Source organism: Ictidomys tridecemlineatus, chromosome 6, assembly GCF_052094955.1.
Source record: "Ictidomys tridecemlineatus isolate mIctTri1 chromosome 6, mIctTri1.hap1, whole genome shotgun sequence".
NCBI lineage: Eukaryota > Metazoa > Chordata > Mammalia > Rodentia > Sciuridae > Ictidomys > Ictidomys tridecemlineatus.
In genome coordinates, this window is record NC_135482.1 from 189,909,503 (window position 1) to 189,927,343 (window position 17,841).

General features: G+C 44.9%; 1 protein-coding gene across 3 annotated transcripts in view; it reads right to left on the bottom strand.

Annotated features, from left to right (window-relative positions):
• Tmtc4 (transmembrane O-mannosyltransferase targeting cadherins 4) overlaps nucleotides 1–17,841 on the bottom strand; it is a 56,939-nt gene that overhangs the window by 25,874 nt on the left and 13,224 nt on the right. For all 3 annotated transcript variants that reach the window (XM_078016295.1, XM_078016296.1, XM_078016294.1), the window contains exons 5-6: nucleotides 15,380–15,467; nucleotides 3,257–3,357 (exon numbers count right to left, since the gene is read on the bottom strand). In XM_078016295.1, coding sequence (XP_077872421.1) covers nucleotides 3,257–3,357; nucleotides 15,380–15,467 — 189 coding nt within the window. The remainder of the gene's footprint in view (nucleotides 1–3,256; nucleotides 3,358–15,379; nucleotides 15,468–17,841) is intronic.

A 17,841-nucleotide genomic window follows, 5' to 3' on the forward strand; every position in this document is an offset into this window, starting at 1 on the left:
ATGTCCACATGTTATTTATGTAAATCCAGCCTAACCTTAGTGCTTCTGACATGCAAACGAGCATGGCAGCCGCCCTGAGGACTGATACACAGGGAATCTGATCCAGCAAGCATCTGGGGTGTTGGGATGCTTCGTCCTCACACCACCCTTCAGATTAGAGCAAGGCTTTAGAGCCCTGGTTCTCAGACGGGGGATTCTGCCTCTTGTGGTGTCTGCCCATGTCCAGAGGCAATGCAGGTTGTCACAACTAAAGCAGTCCTCTTGGGCATCTAATGGGTAGAGACAGGCCGTAAGGCAGCCCCCCACCAGAAAGAATTACCTGCTCTAAAATGTCCACAGTGCCAAGGCTGAGAAACATTTTACATAGAGTCAACTTTAAATAAGAGAGCCAGGCAGGAGATTCAATCATCTTTCTGTAGCAATTTTTTTTTCTTTGCTATTTCCTTGCTAGCTCACCTTAATTTTATAAGGAAAACCACTAATCTTTACCTTGACTCACGCAAACCCCTAAATAGCTTTGACTACTCTCTTCCAAGCTATTCTTATGGTTGCTCAAATTCCACATTTTTGCTTCCTATTTCTCCACCTCTGATCACATCCTACATTTCTCAAACTTCCCCTCATAATTTAAAGCCCCAAGTGGCTAAAATGGAGGAAAAGGAAAGTGGATTTGTGTCTTTCTCTTCCTGGGGCTTCAACCACAGCTTCTACTCAGATGAACCCTAACAGGGGTAACTCGATGCTTGGGGAACCCTCTGCTCCCCGCCGGGGAGCTCCTGGGGGAGCCGAGCCTTAGGTAAGACACTCAGCACTTGCTGAACCACTGGTGCCTACGAGAGGTGGTCCTAGAATGACCTCTGGGCTCTTGCCCATGCAATGAAGGCTCGCTGAGAATCTGCTGTGCATGCAGGTTTATCCCTAGGAATCCCAGAGCAGACCTCGTCTCTGCCCTCATGGGACTAAAGTCTAGTGGAAGAGGCAGACAATAAAGGAGCACGTGGACGATAGCATTCTAGAGAACCTGCTACCGTCACCAAGGTGGTAAACAAGTCGCTGGTGACATTGCAGTGGGGACTGAGCCAGAAGAGACCTGGGACAGAGCTGATGGGATGGGTCACTGACACTGTCAGTGTGACTTGAGGACAGAAGGAGCAAGAGCAGGGAGGGCCAGGCAGAAGGAGCATCCCTACAGAGGCCTGGGGCAGAAACAGCTTGTCGGGTTTGGTGCTGAGGAGAGGCTGGGCGTGGGCAGCCTCGAGGCTGGCAGCTGGCGGCTTGCAGGCAAGTGGAGCCCAAGTTCCCTGTGACACACAGGGGGAAGCTGTGGGCGGGGCTTCGAGAGGAAAGGCAACTGGAGTGCCACTGGCATTGTGAAGCGATCGCCTGGCTGCCTGTGCGGACGAAGGTGGGCCTCAGTGAGCGGGGGACAGAACAGGGCTAGATGAACAAAGTGCTCCTGGGTGGGGCGGGGGGCAGCATGCACGGCCACACCCCAGAACTTCAGCAAATGGGTCTGCTTGAGTTCACGGCTGAAGTCACAGCTAGCTGGCCCCAGGGTCTTATCACAACATAAGGCAGACTATGAGAGATGCCTTGACTTGAGTTTTCCCAAACACAACACAGACGTCATACAGTCAGGTATGCGTCCTGGTTTGTAGTTACAGGTCATGGCACACTTGGGACAGGGATTTTAAAATTGCTCTTATTTGATTTTTAAAACTATTTTCACTTAAAAAACACCATTAAGAGCAGATTATGCTAAGTGAAGTTAGCCAATCCCTAAAAAACAAATGCCGAATGTCTTCTTTGATATGGGGGGGGGGTGTGACTCAAAACAGCAGGGAGGAAGAGCATGAGAAGAAGATCACCATTAAACAGGGACGAGAGGTGGGAGGGAATGGGAGAGAGAAGGGGAATTGCACAGAAGATGGAAGGAGACCCTCATTGTTATACAAAATTACAAATAAGAGGATGTGAGAGAGAAGGGGAAAAAAAAAGAGACAGAGAAATGAGTTCGGGTAGATGGGGTAGAGAGAGGGGAGGGGAGGAGAGGGGGGATAGGAAGGGGATAGGAAGGGCAGCGGAATACAACAGACACTAGTATGGCAGCATGTATAAATGTGGATGCGTAACCAATGTGATCCTGCAATCTGTACACGTGGAAAAATAAGAATTCATACCCTATTTGAATCAAATGTATGATATATGATATGTCAAGATCAATGTAATGTTTTGAGCAACTAATAAATTTCTGATGTTTTCACACACACACACACACACACACACACACACACACACACACACACACAAACACCATTAAGTTCTTTCTGGGGTGATGAGCACGTTGCATATCTGGACAGAACAATGGTCTCATAAGTGCATATCATTGTCCAAATTCAAGTCATACTTTACATCTGTGCCTTTTATGTCACGAAAGCTGTATCTCAGTAAAATAATAACAATAAAAAAGTTCACATCTGGATTTTACTTATATTTCCAAAACAACATATACTCTAAAATGTTTAAAATGAACCAAGATGATATGTTTACTCTATTACTGAGATTTCAAGGCTCAACAGTAAAAATACACGAGGAGTTACATCTGGGCTGAGAAAGCCCTCTGGGGATTGAGCCCCACCTGACACAGCAGCATCATCACACACGCTCCTTTCTATACTAGACTAACTAGACTACTGATCTTTTCATTTTCCATCAAATTGTGACCATGGAACACTTGGATTCTAGTGTGAGTTGAAGCCTGACTCTCGGGTGGAGACTGGAGAAGAGACAAGGATGTGGGGTTCTGTGGGGGTTTCAGTGGCTGGCAGAACTATAATTTCCTCATTTCCAAATTACACACTGCCCTTTCAAAATCCAGGATTGAACCCATTGCTGGTTTGCCAATGGTCAGTCCCCTGCTGTACCTAGGACTCCAATGATGCATGTGAGAGCGTCCTAGGAAACTTGAACCATTCTTTGCTCTTTCCCATGGAACCACTCAGAGGATGAATTGTGGTCCCATAACAACTTCCCGTGCACCATTTCCCACCAGTTACTAGTGGTGGACAAGGGCACCAGTCAGTCTTCATCTGAATTATGACAGCATAAGCCAGTGTCAAGAAAGGTCTATGCCCTTAGGCCAGCAATGGGACGCAGAAATAGAGGAGGTCACAGAGACAGGGCTGGCCTGAGATGTCCTTGTAGGAATGGAGGGAAGTGAACAAAGGGCAGGTCCTGCCTGAGTCTGGGCTCTTACCAGCACAGTGATCCCTTGCTCTTTGCACAGCATGGCCACTGCTCCCAAGAAGATGCTCAGCAACACCCAGAGGGTAGATGAGTGTGCTCTCTCCTTGTTACCTGTCAACCAAAGAAATGATACATGCAAAATTAATGCAATGTGTTCCACCTTGTTAGGCCAGAAACAAAAATTCCAAGCATGCACCTAAAATAGTCACAATTTGAAATTGGAGTTTGGTCTTCAAATCGCACGTCTCTGTGGGTGTGTGTGCATTCCTACATTCTGGCTGGACAATGTCCTCTGGATGGGACATATATCCCATCTCAAGGCTCTCCTGAGAGGGTGCCCAGTGCCTTTGGAAGGCATTGTAAGAAAGTCCTGGCTACAAAGACCCCACAACTTAGAGTCCGAATGAGGCAATTTCCTTCTTCCCAACCTGCCAATCACCTTCTAGACCATTTTGATGAGTTGTGTTGAGATCTCCCACAGAGACTGCAAACAATCCATCTGGTTTCAAGATGGCCCCAGCAGTCATGATGGAGGAGCTAGGAAGGCCTGAGCACCTCTTAGAATGTCTACCAATCCCTGGACAGAAGACTGGGTTCTCTGCATATAATATGGCTTAGACGGTCTGCTCTGTTCCCTGTGTGGATTAGCTCTGACCATTACCAAAGGGTGCATGGTTACTGACAAAGGGCTGGCACTGAATGACCACCTGGGACAGGCAAGACTGTGGGCCAGGCTAGGCTGCCAGCCTGCATGGGAGTGTGGCATCAACAGGAAGTCAAATACTGCCAGACATGTGGGCCTGTGAGCAGCTCAGGACCAGGGGAGCTCAAGAACAACTGCAGGACTTGGGCTGCCTCAGGAGGAGGCGGGGTCTGGCCCTCTACCGCTGTGGTCAGTGGTGCATACAGTCTGGGGAAGGAGCTAAACTGCTGAGAAGGGAGGTGGGTGATAGGTAGGACTCATCGCTGTTCTTCCTTTGAAGTCCCTGCTCCTCATCTCAACACATGAACGAATGGGAACCCATTTGGAGGATCCAATCATGAGCTTGCCAGTCGCCTTAGGCCAGTTCCACTTTAGAATTCCACTCCTACTATTTATTATAGGACACTGAGTGAGTTACTTATCCTCACAGTCACAATGCCCTCATCTACAAATCAGGGACAACAGGAACTATCTTAGGATAGATTTGAGGCATCTTGTTTGCCCTCCCTTCCTAGGCCATTTTGGGGATTGAACCCAGGGTCTTCTGCATTTTTGGCAAGTGCTCTAGCACTAAGCCATCCCTCACCCCCTTTCAGGACAGATTTGAGAGGGGAAAAACTATGACTTGGCCATTTGTGTTACATGCTGCAAAAAAGCAAAACATCTCTGGGAAATACGTAAGAAACTGGCTACATTAGTTTCTGAGAAGTTCTAAGAAGAAAAATTGGGATGAGAAGGGAGGATGTCTGACTTTTCATTGTCTAACCTTTAGTACCTTTTAGGTGTGCATATATTAAAAACCGTGTTAAAAACTACCCGTCAGTCACTTGGTACCCTGCCAGGGCCAAGGAAAACATTCAGCACATGCTTCCTGCACATGAGTCAGCAAAACTCCCTCAGCTTAGAGGGAGGTGGAATTTCCAATCGGCTTCCACGCAACAGTCCAGGGGGCGGCTGGTGAGTCACCCTGTCGTGAAATGTGCCCTGCGTGGTACACGATATAAAAGGCGCGCGCTGGTTCTCATCAAACTGCTTGCTCAGGACATTGACAAGAAGTGCTTTTGTGTGTATGTGTGTGACATGCAGACCCCGAATGGAGGGATTAGTCTTGTGAATCCTAAGAACTAATCTGCAAAGCCCCCACCCCCCGCCCTCATGGAAAGAAGGCTTGCATGTCCCAAGAGCAGGGGTGGTGTCTCTAGGGGCAGGAGGCACCCTTAACCTGGCACACTCCACATATGGGTAGAGACTTATGGCCAGTACTCATACCCAGCTGCACCACAGGACTCTCAGCAAAATGTGAATGGAACTGATTCCTGATGGGACTGACACCTGCTGCTGCCTTCAGGCCAAACACCACCCTTTGGAAAGTGGCTTGCATTTTTTGGCGTCTAATGTGACCACCCGGCACCTCTCCAGTCTCCCCAGTCTCCCGGGGTCTGTACTGCATTCTGGGCACACCAGCCAACTCACCAAGCTCTCCCTTGGCTTTGCTTACCCAGTTCCCTGAGGCTAGAACACCCCTGGCAAAATTGCTACACGTTTTATAAAGCTGTCACATGTCACTTAAACTGCAAAACTGTGCCCCCGCCCTCCCAGGCAGCTTCTCTTTCAAATTCACTTGGTTGATTGTGGCAAATGGTCCTACTGCATGTGTTATTGCCCCTGTGGGCAGGTGCCCCTCACTGACCTCCAGGATTAAGTTAGGATTAGTCAGCCTCTAAACAGCCCTTATCACCATCTATCATAGCTATCTCATCACCATCTATTCACAGCTTGCTATAAACACTTGACTTTCTGTCACCCCCACAGATGAGGGCTCCTCAGTGTCAACACTACTGACATGGGGCTGGCTGGGCCTTTGTTGTGGGGGCTGTCATGCATTCTAGATGCTTAGCAGCATCCCCAGTTCTACTCATTAGACGCCAGTAGCACCCCTCACCCCAGGAGTGTCACAGACACTGTCAAAGGACCTTGGTGGGTGGGAATTATTCCCAGGTGAGAACCACTATCCTAAACCAGTGCTATTCACAATGTGGGGTCCCGGGACCTGCGCCTGGATCTTGCTAGAAACACACACTCAGATCCCACCCAGAATTCCTGCAGCAAATTCTGAGGATGGCAACCAGCCACTGGCCCCTTTAGAGGGCTTCCAGAACGATTCTGAGGCTCCTTGAAGGTTGAGAGCATCATTCTTGGTAGCAAGCTTGTAAACAGCTGCAGCCCTGGCACCATGCCTGGCTTTCAGGAGAAACTGGAAATTTTACTGACCAAATCCGCAGCCCCTGACGGACTCTGAAAGGCAACACGTGTTCAGCGAATGAAACAGAATTCTTTCCAAGATGCTTCCAGCAGGGGGCCACCCGGCCTTGACGTGTGTGTGCGTGCAACCTCAGCAATGGAGAGGAACTGTTTATAACAGCCCATTTCATTTTTAAAACTTTGGGGTGTTAGAATGTTCTTCCTGATGCTGAGCCCAAGCCTGCCCTTCTAAATTCTGGGTCTAAGCTCCAAACCGTTCAAGTGGCACAATGCCCAGAGATCAAGTTCTCTCCACTAAAAACTATTATATGTCAGCACATTTAGTTCCATCAAGCAAACTTAAGGATGGTTACTTGCAGAAATTAATTACATATGTGTACGTAATACCCAAGAATCACAATTATAACCACAACAACAACTTTTAAAAAGCCTGTCATACTAAGCATGAGTCCAATTTGAACATTTATGTCTATGAGAATTACTTATTTCATTTGGGTATTTGCTAGCACTCATTAACAAACAAGTGTTGGCAGATATCAAAGCTTTAAAAATCTTTTTGACCAAAATAATCCTAAAGTTAACACATCAATTAATTCCTTTCAGGAAATTATTTGGGGAAAAGGAACCAGAGATTTGAGCATGGAGTCCAGGACTCAGCTGGTAAAAATCCAAAGTGATCACAGCTCACGATGTCCCATGCCAGAGCACCAAAAGCCCAGGACTTCTGCCACACTGCAGAGACAGAGATGGCCTCGTCCACCGCAGCTCAATGAATGCTGTCCTCCTCCCAAAATGCTTTTCCTGAATCTGTCTGAAACCACTGAAGCATTGTCTCGTAGGAGTAGTTCATATGGAAACAGAACCCTGAAGGACAGATGATCCCATTAGTTATCACGGGTTCTCTTCTACAGGTCAATGGGGTAAAGACACTGCCCCCAACCCTCCAGGTCTAGCAGGAGGTGAGGTCTGAGATCCAGCCTCGCCTACCGTCTTCTTCAAGTGGACAGAGCACCAGGTTCAGCTGTTCACTGGACACCAATGCACCTGCTCACCTCCACCAACTATCACCTGGATCAGACTTGACAACCTTCTCACTCTCCAATCTGTGTTCGTACTTTTCACCTAAATAGAATATGATTTCTCAGTGCACTGCTCCTGGTTCTTCATTTCAAAAGCAAGTTCCTAGATCATTTTGCCTCTTTTCCTAGAATAACTGAATCACCTTGTGTTTTATTCGACTGTGACATGGATTAATTTTTCCCCATGGGCCAGGGGCCTCTGATAGGAAACCAACTCCCAGTTCCCCCATTGGAAACGCTCAAGGGACTCTCTTAAGGAGACCCTGTTAACATGAAGTAAAATTACTTCACAGGTGTGAAAATGATGGGGCTCCTTTCCCACTCATGCAGAATTTAAAATGGCTTTCTCCTCGGATGGCTATCTCAGACTTAACTGAAAATTCAGAAAAATAGCATACAGAAAACACAGCCTTTGGATTTATCAACAATCTTCTCCCTAATCTCACCCGGTAATTTCACCCCCTCTCTCAAGTCCTAAGCCCTCATTCCACATCTACTGGCAAATCCTCAATGGCAATTTTCCTGCAAGAATTCTACCCTTTAATCTTCCCTTAGGTCTCCAGGGTCCTGTGAAATGCACCCAGAGTGAAAGCATGAGAGAGGAAGGTCCTGTGCCTTTGCCGAGAACCTTATTCAGTGAACATTAAATATTCAGGAGTCACTCCTCACAACAGTGGCAATTTCAGATCAAAGGCAGAATTTCAACAGTTAACATAGTGGCAGGTTTGCACTCAGAGGCCCACATTCCAGACCTGTCACTGTCCAGGAGAGGAGTCACTATGTAGCCAACAATCTACTGAAATTTATCTAGTCCCCATACATAGGAGACATGTCGTAAGTGGAACATACACACCCAATTATGAAACACATAATGTAGAATATTTGGGGTTTTTTAATATACATTACATTGAAATTATATTTTTGATACATTGAACTAAATAAAATATATTATTAAAAATTCATCTTGCCTGTTTCTTTTTATAATGTAACTATTAGAAAATTTAAAATTACATATATGGCTCTCAACATTTCTTTGTTTTGGGGGGTCGGGTACTAGAGATTGAACTCAGGGGCACTGGACCACTGAGCCGCATCCCCAGCCCAACTTTGTATTTTTTTTTTTAAATTTAGAGAGAGGGTCTCACTGAGTTGCTTAATGTCTCGCCATTACCGAGGCTGGCTTTTGAACTTGTGAACCTCCTGCCTCGGCCTCCTGAGCTGCTGGGATTACAGGAGTGTGCCACATTTCTATTACACAGAAGTGTCTCTAGACCATGTGATCAAAGTCTCAGCTCGTAGATAAAATGATCTGGAATGGTTGTTTGTATTCCAACTCTACCTTCAAAACTTGAAAAATAGGGCGTGAGTTTATCAGGAGCCACAAGACTAAACATGCACATACACTTTGGAATTTTCCAGAATCCAAACTGGAAATCTCAATTTCATTAATATCTTAAAACCACGTTAAGTCAAACAGGTTGTCTTTCCAAATGTGTAATATGATGTACATGATAAACCAAGGTTTGTTGACACAGCATTGACAAAATATCTGCAGTGCTGGCATGAGGAAAAAAGAGGCTTTATAAAATCAAAACTTAGGGTTCTGATTCTGAGTGTTGGGACAGCCACACTTTGTGGAGTTCTGGTAATACACTGCCCTAGGATAGTTTTACCCATGTAATCCCCCACATCAATGTTGAGTCTTAGTTTGCTAAAGTGAGCAATGCTAATAACTGTCAATATATAACGTCATCTAGATGAATTTGGTTTGGGCCTCTATGGCTATATTTCCACTAAGTAACTAACACATTCTTTTATCACAAGTTTGAGCATTTCAATAAGATGAATGAGACAGGTAACAGTGGGCCACCTTGCATACAGAGGGCACTCCGTAAAAATCTGTTGAATCAATGAAGAGGGCACTCCGTAAAAATCTGTTGAATCAATGAATAAGTTTCCTCTATTTCCGTGTCTTTCAGAAGTCTTTTATATCACTATATTTCTTATTCGATTATGATATAAGTTAATACCAAAAGTTAATAATTTCCTCAGTGTGAACAAATACAGCCAGAAATCAAGTCTTTTCACTTTTAGATACTGTCTTTAAACCCCTTCACATTGGAAGAATCACCATCCTGTAAGAGACTCTTGAAAAACATTTTTTTAATTTAAAATATTACGTAAGAATATAAGAAAGCCCAGGAAACAAAGACTAATTTTAAGGTCAGAAGTAACTGTTAAAAAAAAAAAAAACAGTTAAAAATGAACTGAGAGAGTCAGATGTCACCTCCAGTGCAGTTTTATATATGAATATCTTTGTTCAGAAAATTCACAAGACAGGGGATTCCAACCTGTACACCTCAGGGTGACAGCTTTACCCAGAGTTCTGTCTCATTTTCTTCTAGAGGGCTCCAGTGAGCCAGGGAGATGGTTCTCACTCCCTGCTGTCCCTCATCTCTTGCAAGACCAGCACTGGCAAACACCAAGGGTCCGCGACCCAGCACGTGGTAAGATTCGCCTCATCATTTTTTTTCTTGTTTCAATATGTGTCTCTATTATTTAAGATAATTCAACCCCGTAGGTAAGTGGAGGCAAAGGCTGACAGAGTAAAGGGAACTCGGGGTGGGGCGGGGGGAGGTTCAACAGCAGAAAGACCCTTGTCAGTGTTGACACCCACAAGTGCCAACAGATGTGGCGATTTAATGGAGCATGTGCCTCGGATCTGGCACTGCTTCCAGCGGGGAGCCTCCTTGCAGCAAGGGCACCACTCTGTCCACGCTAGCCCTCCTCAACACTCTCCGCCTGGCATCTCTGCCGAGTGGAACTGGCACATCCTGGTGTGTGTGGGAACCGCGCCACGCACACAGGTGGCCACGACTCTGTAGCTGCCAGAGTAACACAATGAGCATCAGATTCACGTTCCAAAAGTTGGAACCAACCAAGCCCGCTTCTACACGCAGCCTCAAAGTCAGACCTGCTGTCCTTGAATGGGGGTGGGGGATCGGGCAATGCAGGAAGGAAAGAAACGTGCAGGCGGAGAAGACATGCCCCACGGCGTCCCAGGCAGCTTTCAGTGGGCAGAGGCCTGACTCTAAGAGCAGGGGTCCCGTGTGACCTGAGTTAGGCTATGGCCCGACTTTTTAAGCTGCATGGTTCTAAGTCAAAGGGAAACAGATTTCTTAAATCGGAATGAAAGTACAAAGGAATGATAATCTGAGAAAGTTACCCTGTCTTGGTATGTGCAATAAGATAAGGAGAGCAAAATAACAAAGAAGAAGTTCTTAACAAAGAAAGTTCTTAACTTTCAAGAAGTTAAGAACAACTGAGGTTTGGGATTCTGTCTCTGGATTATGAATAACAGTCTAGGACTTAAAATGATTGTTTAGATAGGCAGCAAACCCATTTCTCTCTAGAGGAGACTCTCCCTCCCACTTCAAGTGAGACTTAGTAAATTTCTCTTCTTAGTCCTAACTCCCACGAGATGAGTATTTTAAGGTACTGGTTTAAAAACACAATTGTTTTCACCATTCTAGCGAACTTCTAGGACAGACATGAACTATTTCCAACCTGAACTACTATTTTTAAAAACAAAGAAATATTGACAAAGACATCTCATCATAAGAAAAATACCTTTCGTTTGGAGCATTCAGAAATAAAAACCAGTGTACCAATGACTTCATCTGACCTAATGATTTTTTTTTTGAATAAAGAATAAATATGTGGCCTTTACAAGGACATTTCTCTTTTTAAAAAAAGACTTTGTTGTTGGGTGCGGTGGCACATACCTATAATCCTAGAGGTTCGGGAGGCTGAGTCAGGAGGATTTTTGAGTTCAAAGCCTGCCTCAGCAACTCAGCAAAGCCCTGAGCAACTTAGTGAGACCCTATCTCAAAAAATAAAATATAAAAAAGGGCTGGGGATGTGGGCTCAGTGGTTAAGCACACCTAGGTTCAATCCTCAGAACCCTCCCCTCCCCCCAATTTTTTTGATGCTAAAGATCTTGCTTGGAGACATTTTACCTAAATAATAAAAGAAAAACAACAAATAAACAATCAAGAAAAGAGGCAGAGCCCTGGAAATGTTCTATGAGTGGGATTTTTCATTTTCTGAAAATACCAGGATTCCAGAGGCAAGCCCAGAGTTGTTTGCTCATAAACTCAGGTAGTTAAAAACTGTCCAGAGCTTTACAATAGACACCGCATCTATAAAGGAAGCTAATGAGATTACTAAAAAAGAGATGCAGCCTCTGAAAGAGCTTTTTAACTAGCTAAAACATTGATTTTGGAGCATGTAATTTTTTTGTCTTATAAAATAATATTAGATCTGTTCCAGAGGAAAAACCTTTCTTGGATTTCAAGTTTATGTGTAACTAATGCTGGACCCTCCCCCACTTCTTTAAACTTTAGGTCCAGACCCTAAAAGTATAAAGGCCAGACCTTTAAAGGGGTCACTGTAAACATTAAATTGGAACATTAAACAGTATTATTACTGGCATCCCAATCAACAGCGGACTTAAGGTCTCCACAGAAAAGCTCTGATTCCCTGCCGAGCACTCAGAAACCCAGACACCTGGAACAAACACCACACGTGTGATGATACGAACACACGTCATGAACACGCTTACCACTTGGGTTTTGTACATGGGCACTGACTAGCCAGAGGGAAATAAAAACGTGATTATTCTTTAAGATATCTCAGATTCCAAATGAAAACACAGATACCTGAATGCCCATTAATGCGAAGAGTTCTGTTCTGTTGCACTGGGGCAAATTTAATAAAGAGGATATCAAAGAAATTAGTGGAACAAAGGCCACAGCCTTCCATTTAGCAAAGGCCATGAGAGAGTGATCCTAAGTGCCTGACTGGGGGCTGGGTGTAGCTCAGTGGCAGAGCACCTGGACCTGGCAGAGCATGTACTAGGACCTGGGTTTGATCCCCAGCAAAACACCCACACACTGGACTGCAAGCCCCTTACGGGTATGGACTCTGTCTTTCTAGTTTTTGAATCCCCAGCACTGAAAACAGGGCAGGCCCTTGAAGTTTCATTAATTATCAGTGATGGAATGAATGCCCTAAACGGGTAAGCCTCTGTGCTGTTTCAGGACAGAATCAGAGATCATGAACACTTTTCATGAATGCTGAGCCAGAATGACTTCTGCACACTGGGCTCTTCCCGCTTCCCCCCTGTGAAGGTGTCTCAATTTGTGGGCATCATACTCCTCTTAAGAGACTCCTGGGCACCATGTGTGAAGTCGAACATTAATTAGTATGACGTGTAAGGATGAGTCCAAAGAGTTGGTATCTATCAACAAAGAAGAGCGTTCAACTCTCAGCAGGTTTAGGAGGGGTACAGAAAACCAGAACAAGACAAAGTTGCTGGAACCCCAGAGAGAAGGCAAGGCCCCCAGACTTCATCAGCTGGTTTTGTGGGTAAGGAGACAAAGGGGGCGGCACTGGGAGTTTTAAGAGGTGACAGCGCAGCTGGTGGAGTGAGGGGCTGTTCTGGTGCCACATGGCCCGAGGAGCAAGGTGGGCAGGGGGGTAGCTGGACATCTAGTCACAAGGTCTTGAAGTGACACGGGTGGGCTCAGGCCCAGCATACTGCCAGGGGCACTCAGAGAATCACTTAGGCACGGGACACAGGGGACTCCCCTCAAGGCAGCTAACTGCAGTGCCTCTACGGCCTGTAGGTCTTAGGCCTTAGGTTAGGGTTAGGGCTAGGACCCAGGCTACTCTGGGTCTCCAGACCTTTGGCAGAGGGGCTGGGGATGTGGCTCAAGCGGTAGTGCGCTCGCCTGGCATGCGTGTGGCTGGGGTTTGATCCTCAGCACCACATACAAAAACAAAGATGTTGTGTCTGCTGATAACTAAAAAAATAAATAAATATTAAAATTCTTTCTCTCTCTCCCTCTCTTAAAAAAAAAAAAAACAATTTGGAGCAGAGTTCCGTCATTCTGTCAATGGCGTGTGAGGGGAAATGAGAAGAAATGGAAAATAGCAATGAAAACCAATTTATAACGATGGAGACTGCAGCTCAAGACATGGGTATCTGAAACCACCCACTTTAAAGGGAAAGCCTGACCATGCAAGTGGTCACAGTTGGAGGGCAGACCAATAACAATTAACACTCAGGGTCAAGGCCCTGAGGTCTGGATGGGTGTGCAGAGCAAACTACTTTAGCTTCATAGCTTCCATGACGGCTGGGATCAGAGACCAGGGTGGTCCACAAGCTCCACTGTGATCCACTCTTTTCCTTTCCTAAAGGGGGTTCAAGTTAACAGGAAAGCAGACTCCAGGAAGATGGGGCAGCTTGCAGACCACAGACAGGCTTCTGAGAAGGCTCCCATATCCATCCATCCATACTCTGACTGCTCCAAGTAGCTTCTACCAAATTAACATCTGATCCTAAAAGCCACATCTACCACCATGATTGATTTGCAAACATAAAATATTTCCAGGTTAACTTTGTTGAAAACATTATGAACTTAACCTTAAAGGCCTGGTCATTTCTTTCCAATGCTAACACAAACACATTATAAATGCTAGCAGAATTTACTGGACCAAAGGGAAAGGTCAAATGGTTACTTATGGTTAAAATATTTATGTTAGTATATAAAGTATATACTTTACTAATTTCCCACAAATCAAAGTATTAATTAACTGAAAAACCATCATTTAAGCAACTTCACCTTTCTTTGGTACTAAGTTTCCAAAGGTTTCTATTAAAAAATAAATTTATCTTTGGTATAGATATATAATTTTATAATTCCATAAATGAATTAAAAACATACACATAAATATTAATGCACAAATTTATGAATTAGATTACAGAAATAGTAAAGAAATCAGGAAAAGAATATGAAATGTCTTTAATTTTTCACCATGCTGAAAAAATTCCACTAAAAGTGGGCTAATAAATGTACTGGTTCACTTGACAGAATTTTTAGTTTCATGATAGTTTTTCCATTATTTCACAAGAGCAAATCTTTAAAAGTAGTGAAGGACTATAGTGTCTCATCCCCCACGTGAAACCTATAGTAGGACATTTGGTGCTTCTTCAAAAGACACATTAGATGTATCTGAAATCCATTAAGAATAGAGTGCAGTTACTTTAAGGTAGAATGTGTTAAATAAAATGCATTAAATGATACTTCATGAGACTTTTAAGAATGGTCTTTGAGAAAAACCACAAGTCTCTATCCCAGGTATCTGTAAGTTCCTATTTAATTCACAGCTTTAGAACCTGAAGTAACATTTGCAATGGACACATCAGAGAGAGGTAAATGGAACCCTCCTCTCACTCCCGAATCATAATCATTTTTTTTTTAAATTTTAGTTGCAGATGAACATAATACTTATTTTGTTCACTTATTTATATGTGGTTCTGAGGATTGAACCCAGTGCCTCACATGTGCTAGGCAAGTGCTCCACACTGGGCCACAACTCCAGCCCCCAAGTCACAATCTTAGAGAAACGACACCAGCATTGCCATCAGCTTCACTGTGAGGCTGAGGGAAATGTGACCTCCCAGATCAGTGGTGAGCTTTATGGTCACTGTGGGGGACCCCACCCCGAGAAAGAGACACACGTGCCTGTCTGCAAGTTAACTTTCAATCTCAGGAAAAGGTACCTCCACTACTTTCTGCACCTGACATTGTTCTATTCACTTGTCCCTGAACTCTCAGGTGAGTCACTGGAAAAAGTGGCCATTCTATCTTGGTATGTACAACAATAATGACACAGGTGTGAAGTGTGACAGGTGTAACCATGCTGAGTGAGCACTGGCACCTTCTGGGGGTACAAGGGGGGATAAAGCAGGAGCTCTAGTAGCTCTGCTGCTGCTTCTGCTGGTGGCTTCACCAGTGGCAAACTCCCCTGTGAACCCCGAGAATCTGCTCTGCTCATCTAGAATTCCACATTCTGAAAAGGTGGTGGAGACAGCAGATACCCAAAGCGCGTTTCCACCTCCAGAGCTACGTTCCCTCCAAGCAAAAGGTAAACAAGCAATTCCCCATCTGTTAAAACACTGCTCAACAGCACAAAAAACACAAAGAGGTGGCAAAATTAAGAAGGCAAACATGATGCTTACTTTCTCTAAACGCTTTACAGTAGCCAAGGAAAGATAACAAAAAGAACAGGGTGCACAGGAGGTCAGCGCGGCCGACAACGCCAGCAACCTTGAAAGAAGGGGAGAAAAGATGCACGTCAAAAACAGTGAAATATTCCTAAACCCTGGAAACACAAAACGTTCCTTAGACATAGAAAACCAGAAACTCCCTCGGCTCCTCCACTCCCCACAAGACCCCGTGAAGCTCTGCCACGAGGCTCTGGGGCCCTCTGACTCTGCTTCTCTTCTTCCCTTTATGTCTAGGACTTGATTTAACTGCTCCCGAGAGTAGAGAGGCTGTTCTGCAGGCACTGACAGCTGTGCTGCAGGCTGGACACACACAGTAAGAGCTGGTATTTAACATGCCACCCCAAGGGCCGTAGCTACTTAGGCTTCTAACGTGTCCAAAGTGGATTTTCCACTGGAAGACATCAGCAACTCAGAGGGCTTGGGATTTAAAAAATAAATTTGATCAGAGACATGAAGGATATAAAGGTGGCAAATATGTGTTAAAAGCCTCCAGGCAGATAGAAAGAGACAGCAATGATCCTTCCGAGCTGCCTCTGCCAGCTTTCCCTCTCCTCCATCCAAACTTGATTACGTGGTTACCCTGGAAGCAGAACCCTTCAAAAGTGAGTAACAAGATGAAAACACAATGAAACGTCTTGCATTTCTCTCCCCTATTTTCCACGTGGTGACTCTACCCTTCCCCTTTTTCCCTCAATGATAATGAAGCAATATAAAAATTTGTGTTGCTTTCTTTCGGGCTGATCAACAGTTGCTCTCCAAATGTTTCATGGTATTGAAAGCCTCAGAATTCCACTCATGGGTACTGGCCTGATTTATGTGGGGTCCTTTCCTAACTAGCACCCGAATGTGGCATGTAACGAAGCCTCTGCTGTGAGTAAGAACTGCTTCCATGTCCATGAGATGTGCAATAGAGGACCATTCTTACTAATTAAGATAAAGGAATATATAATGACAGAAAATTACTCCATACATCATTCCCAAGTGCTTGTATGATCACGAGCCAAGAAAGAATACCTTTTTGAAGCAGTTTCCCCTACACTGCTTCATATGAAATGCTGAGGTCTCTTTTCCATTCTAATTGTGATCTCTGGGAGATCACAGCCCACAGTGTCATGCAAGGGCTAAGGATTGAATGAGTGGATAAATCCAACCCATGAACACCACGCACATGAAAGAACCTACCAAGAGGGATCAAGGGACAAGACAAGGTTCCATAGATCTGTAAGATGCATGGCAGTATGCTGGGGGTTGCATAATAGAATTACCCTGTAGATGTAATGCATGATAACGAGAGTTCTAGAACACTCAATCAGGGTCACACTACAACAATCAGGGAGGCAGCTACACAGAAGGGAGCCTGGCATGAGGCAGGTGCTTCCAGAACTGGGAGTAAGGAGTAGAGAGGGAAAAGACATGGACAGAGAGCAGGACTTGTGACAGGAGGAGCTTCCTAGAGCTGTGGCTATCTATAGTGCTGAGGACAGATGGGGACCCCAAACTCTTAGAGGAGAGAAACCACTAAGGCCACAGAGCGATGGGTGGGAGGAGGCCGAGGGCACAGGCTGCTCCGTGAGTAAAGGGGATGAAGTGGTTTAGGCAAACAAGAGGGGTGGGGCAAACGGGGCCAGGACGTGGAGACCCCTTGTTACGTGGGCAGCTAACCTAAGTGCAAAAACTGCCCAGAGGCCAACTTTCAACACCATAAACTGATTTTTAAAGAAATGTTTTTGTTAGTTGTTGAAGACTGTCCCAAGCCCTTGCAATCTATATATTACACTGTCTGACATAAAGAAAAACAAATGTTTTGAAGTATGGTGTTTTAAAGTAAAAGAGCATTTAGGACTTACGATGAATTTCAGGCATAGAAATCAAAGAGAGATTTCACAGGGAAAAAAAAAAAAAGGCAAGAGGCTATCCTGGGAGTCCCTGTATCCAATGGCTCTCTGAACAATGAGCATCCGCAAGAGGAGGTTTTTGTCTTTCTTTTCAGATATTTGCATAATATGTATTTTCAGGCAAGGTTCTCTACAAAGGCTATCTTTTTTCTTCTGAATCACCTGATATGCACCTATCAGGGTTTTCTATAGGAATCCCTGCAACTCCCTTATTCCAAAAAGGACACGCATGGAACAATTTTCCCAGGGGCCAGGAAAAGAATTTGAAAGGGAGCAGGGGGACATTGTCCCCACCAAACTCCCCTTTCCCCCCCTAAATCCAAGTCTAAGAGAGAGAGAATCTTAAGGAGGCCCCGGTTTTCTCTATATTATACCAAAATTTGGACAACTTATAATCTGCCCCAATATCTTGAGGAAAAAGAAACGTAAGACCCCCCCAGTGGTGCTGGTGTCTCCAGGGAGCTCCTGGGGACCTCTGTTCTGACCAGCAACAGGATGAGCCCCGAAGACCAGAGCCTG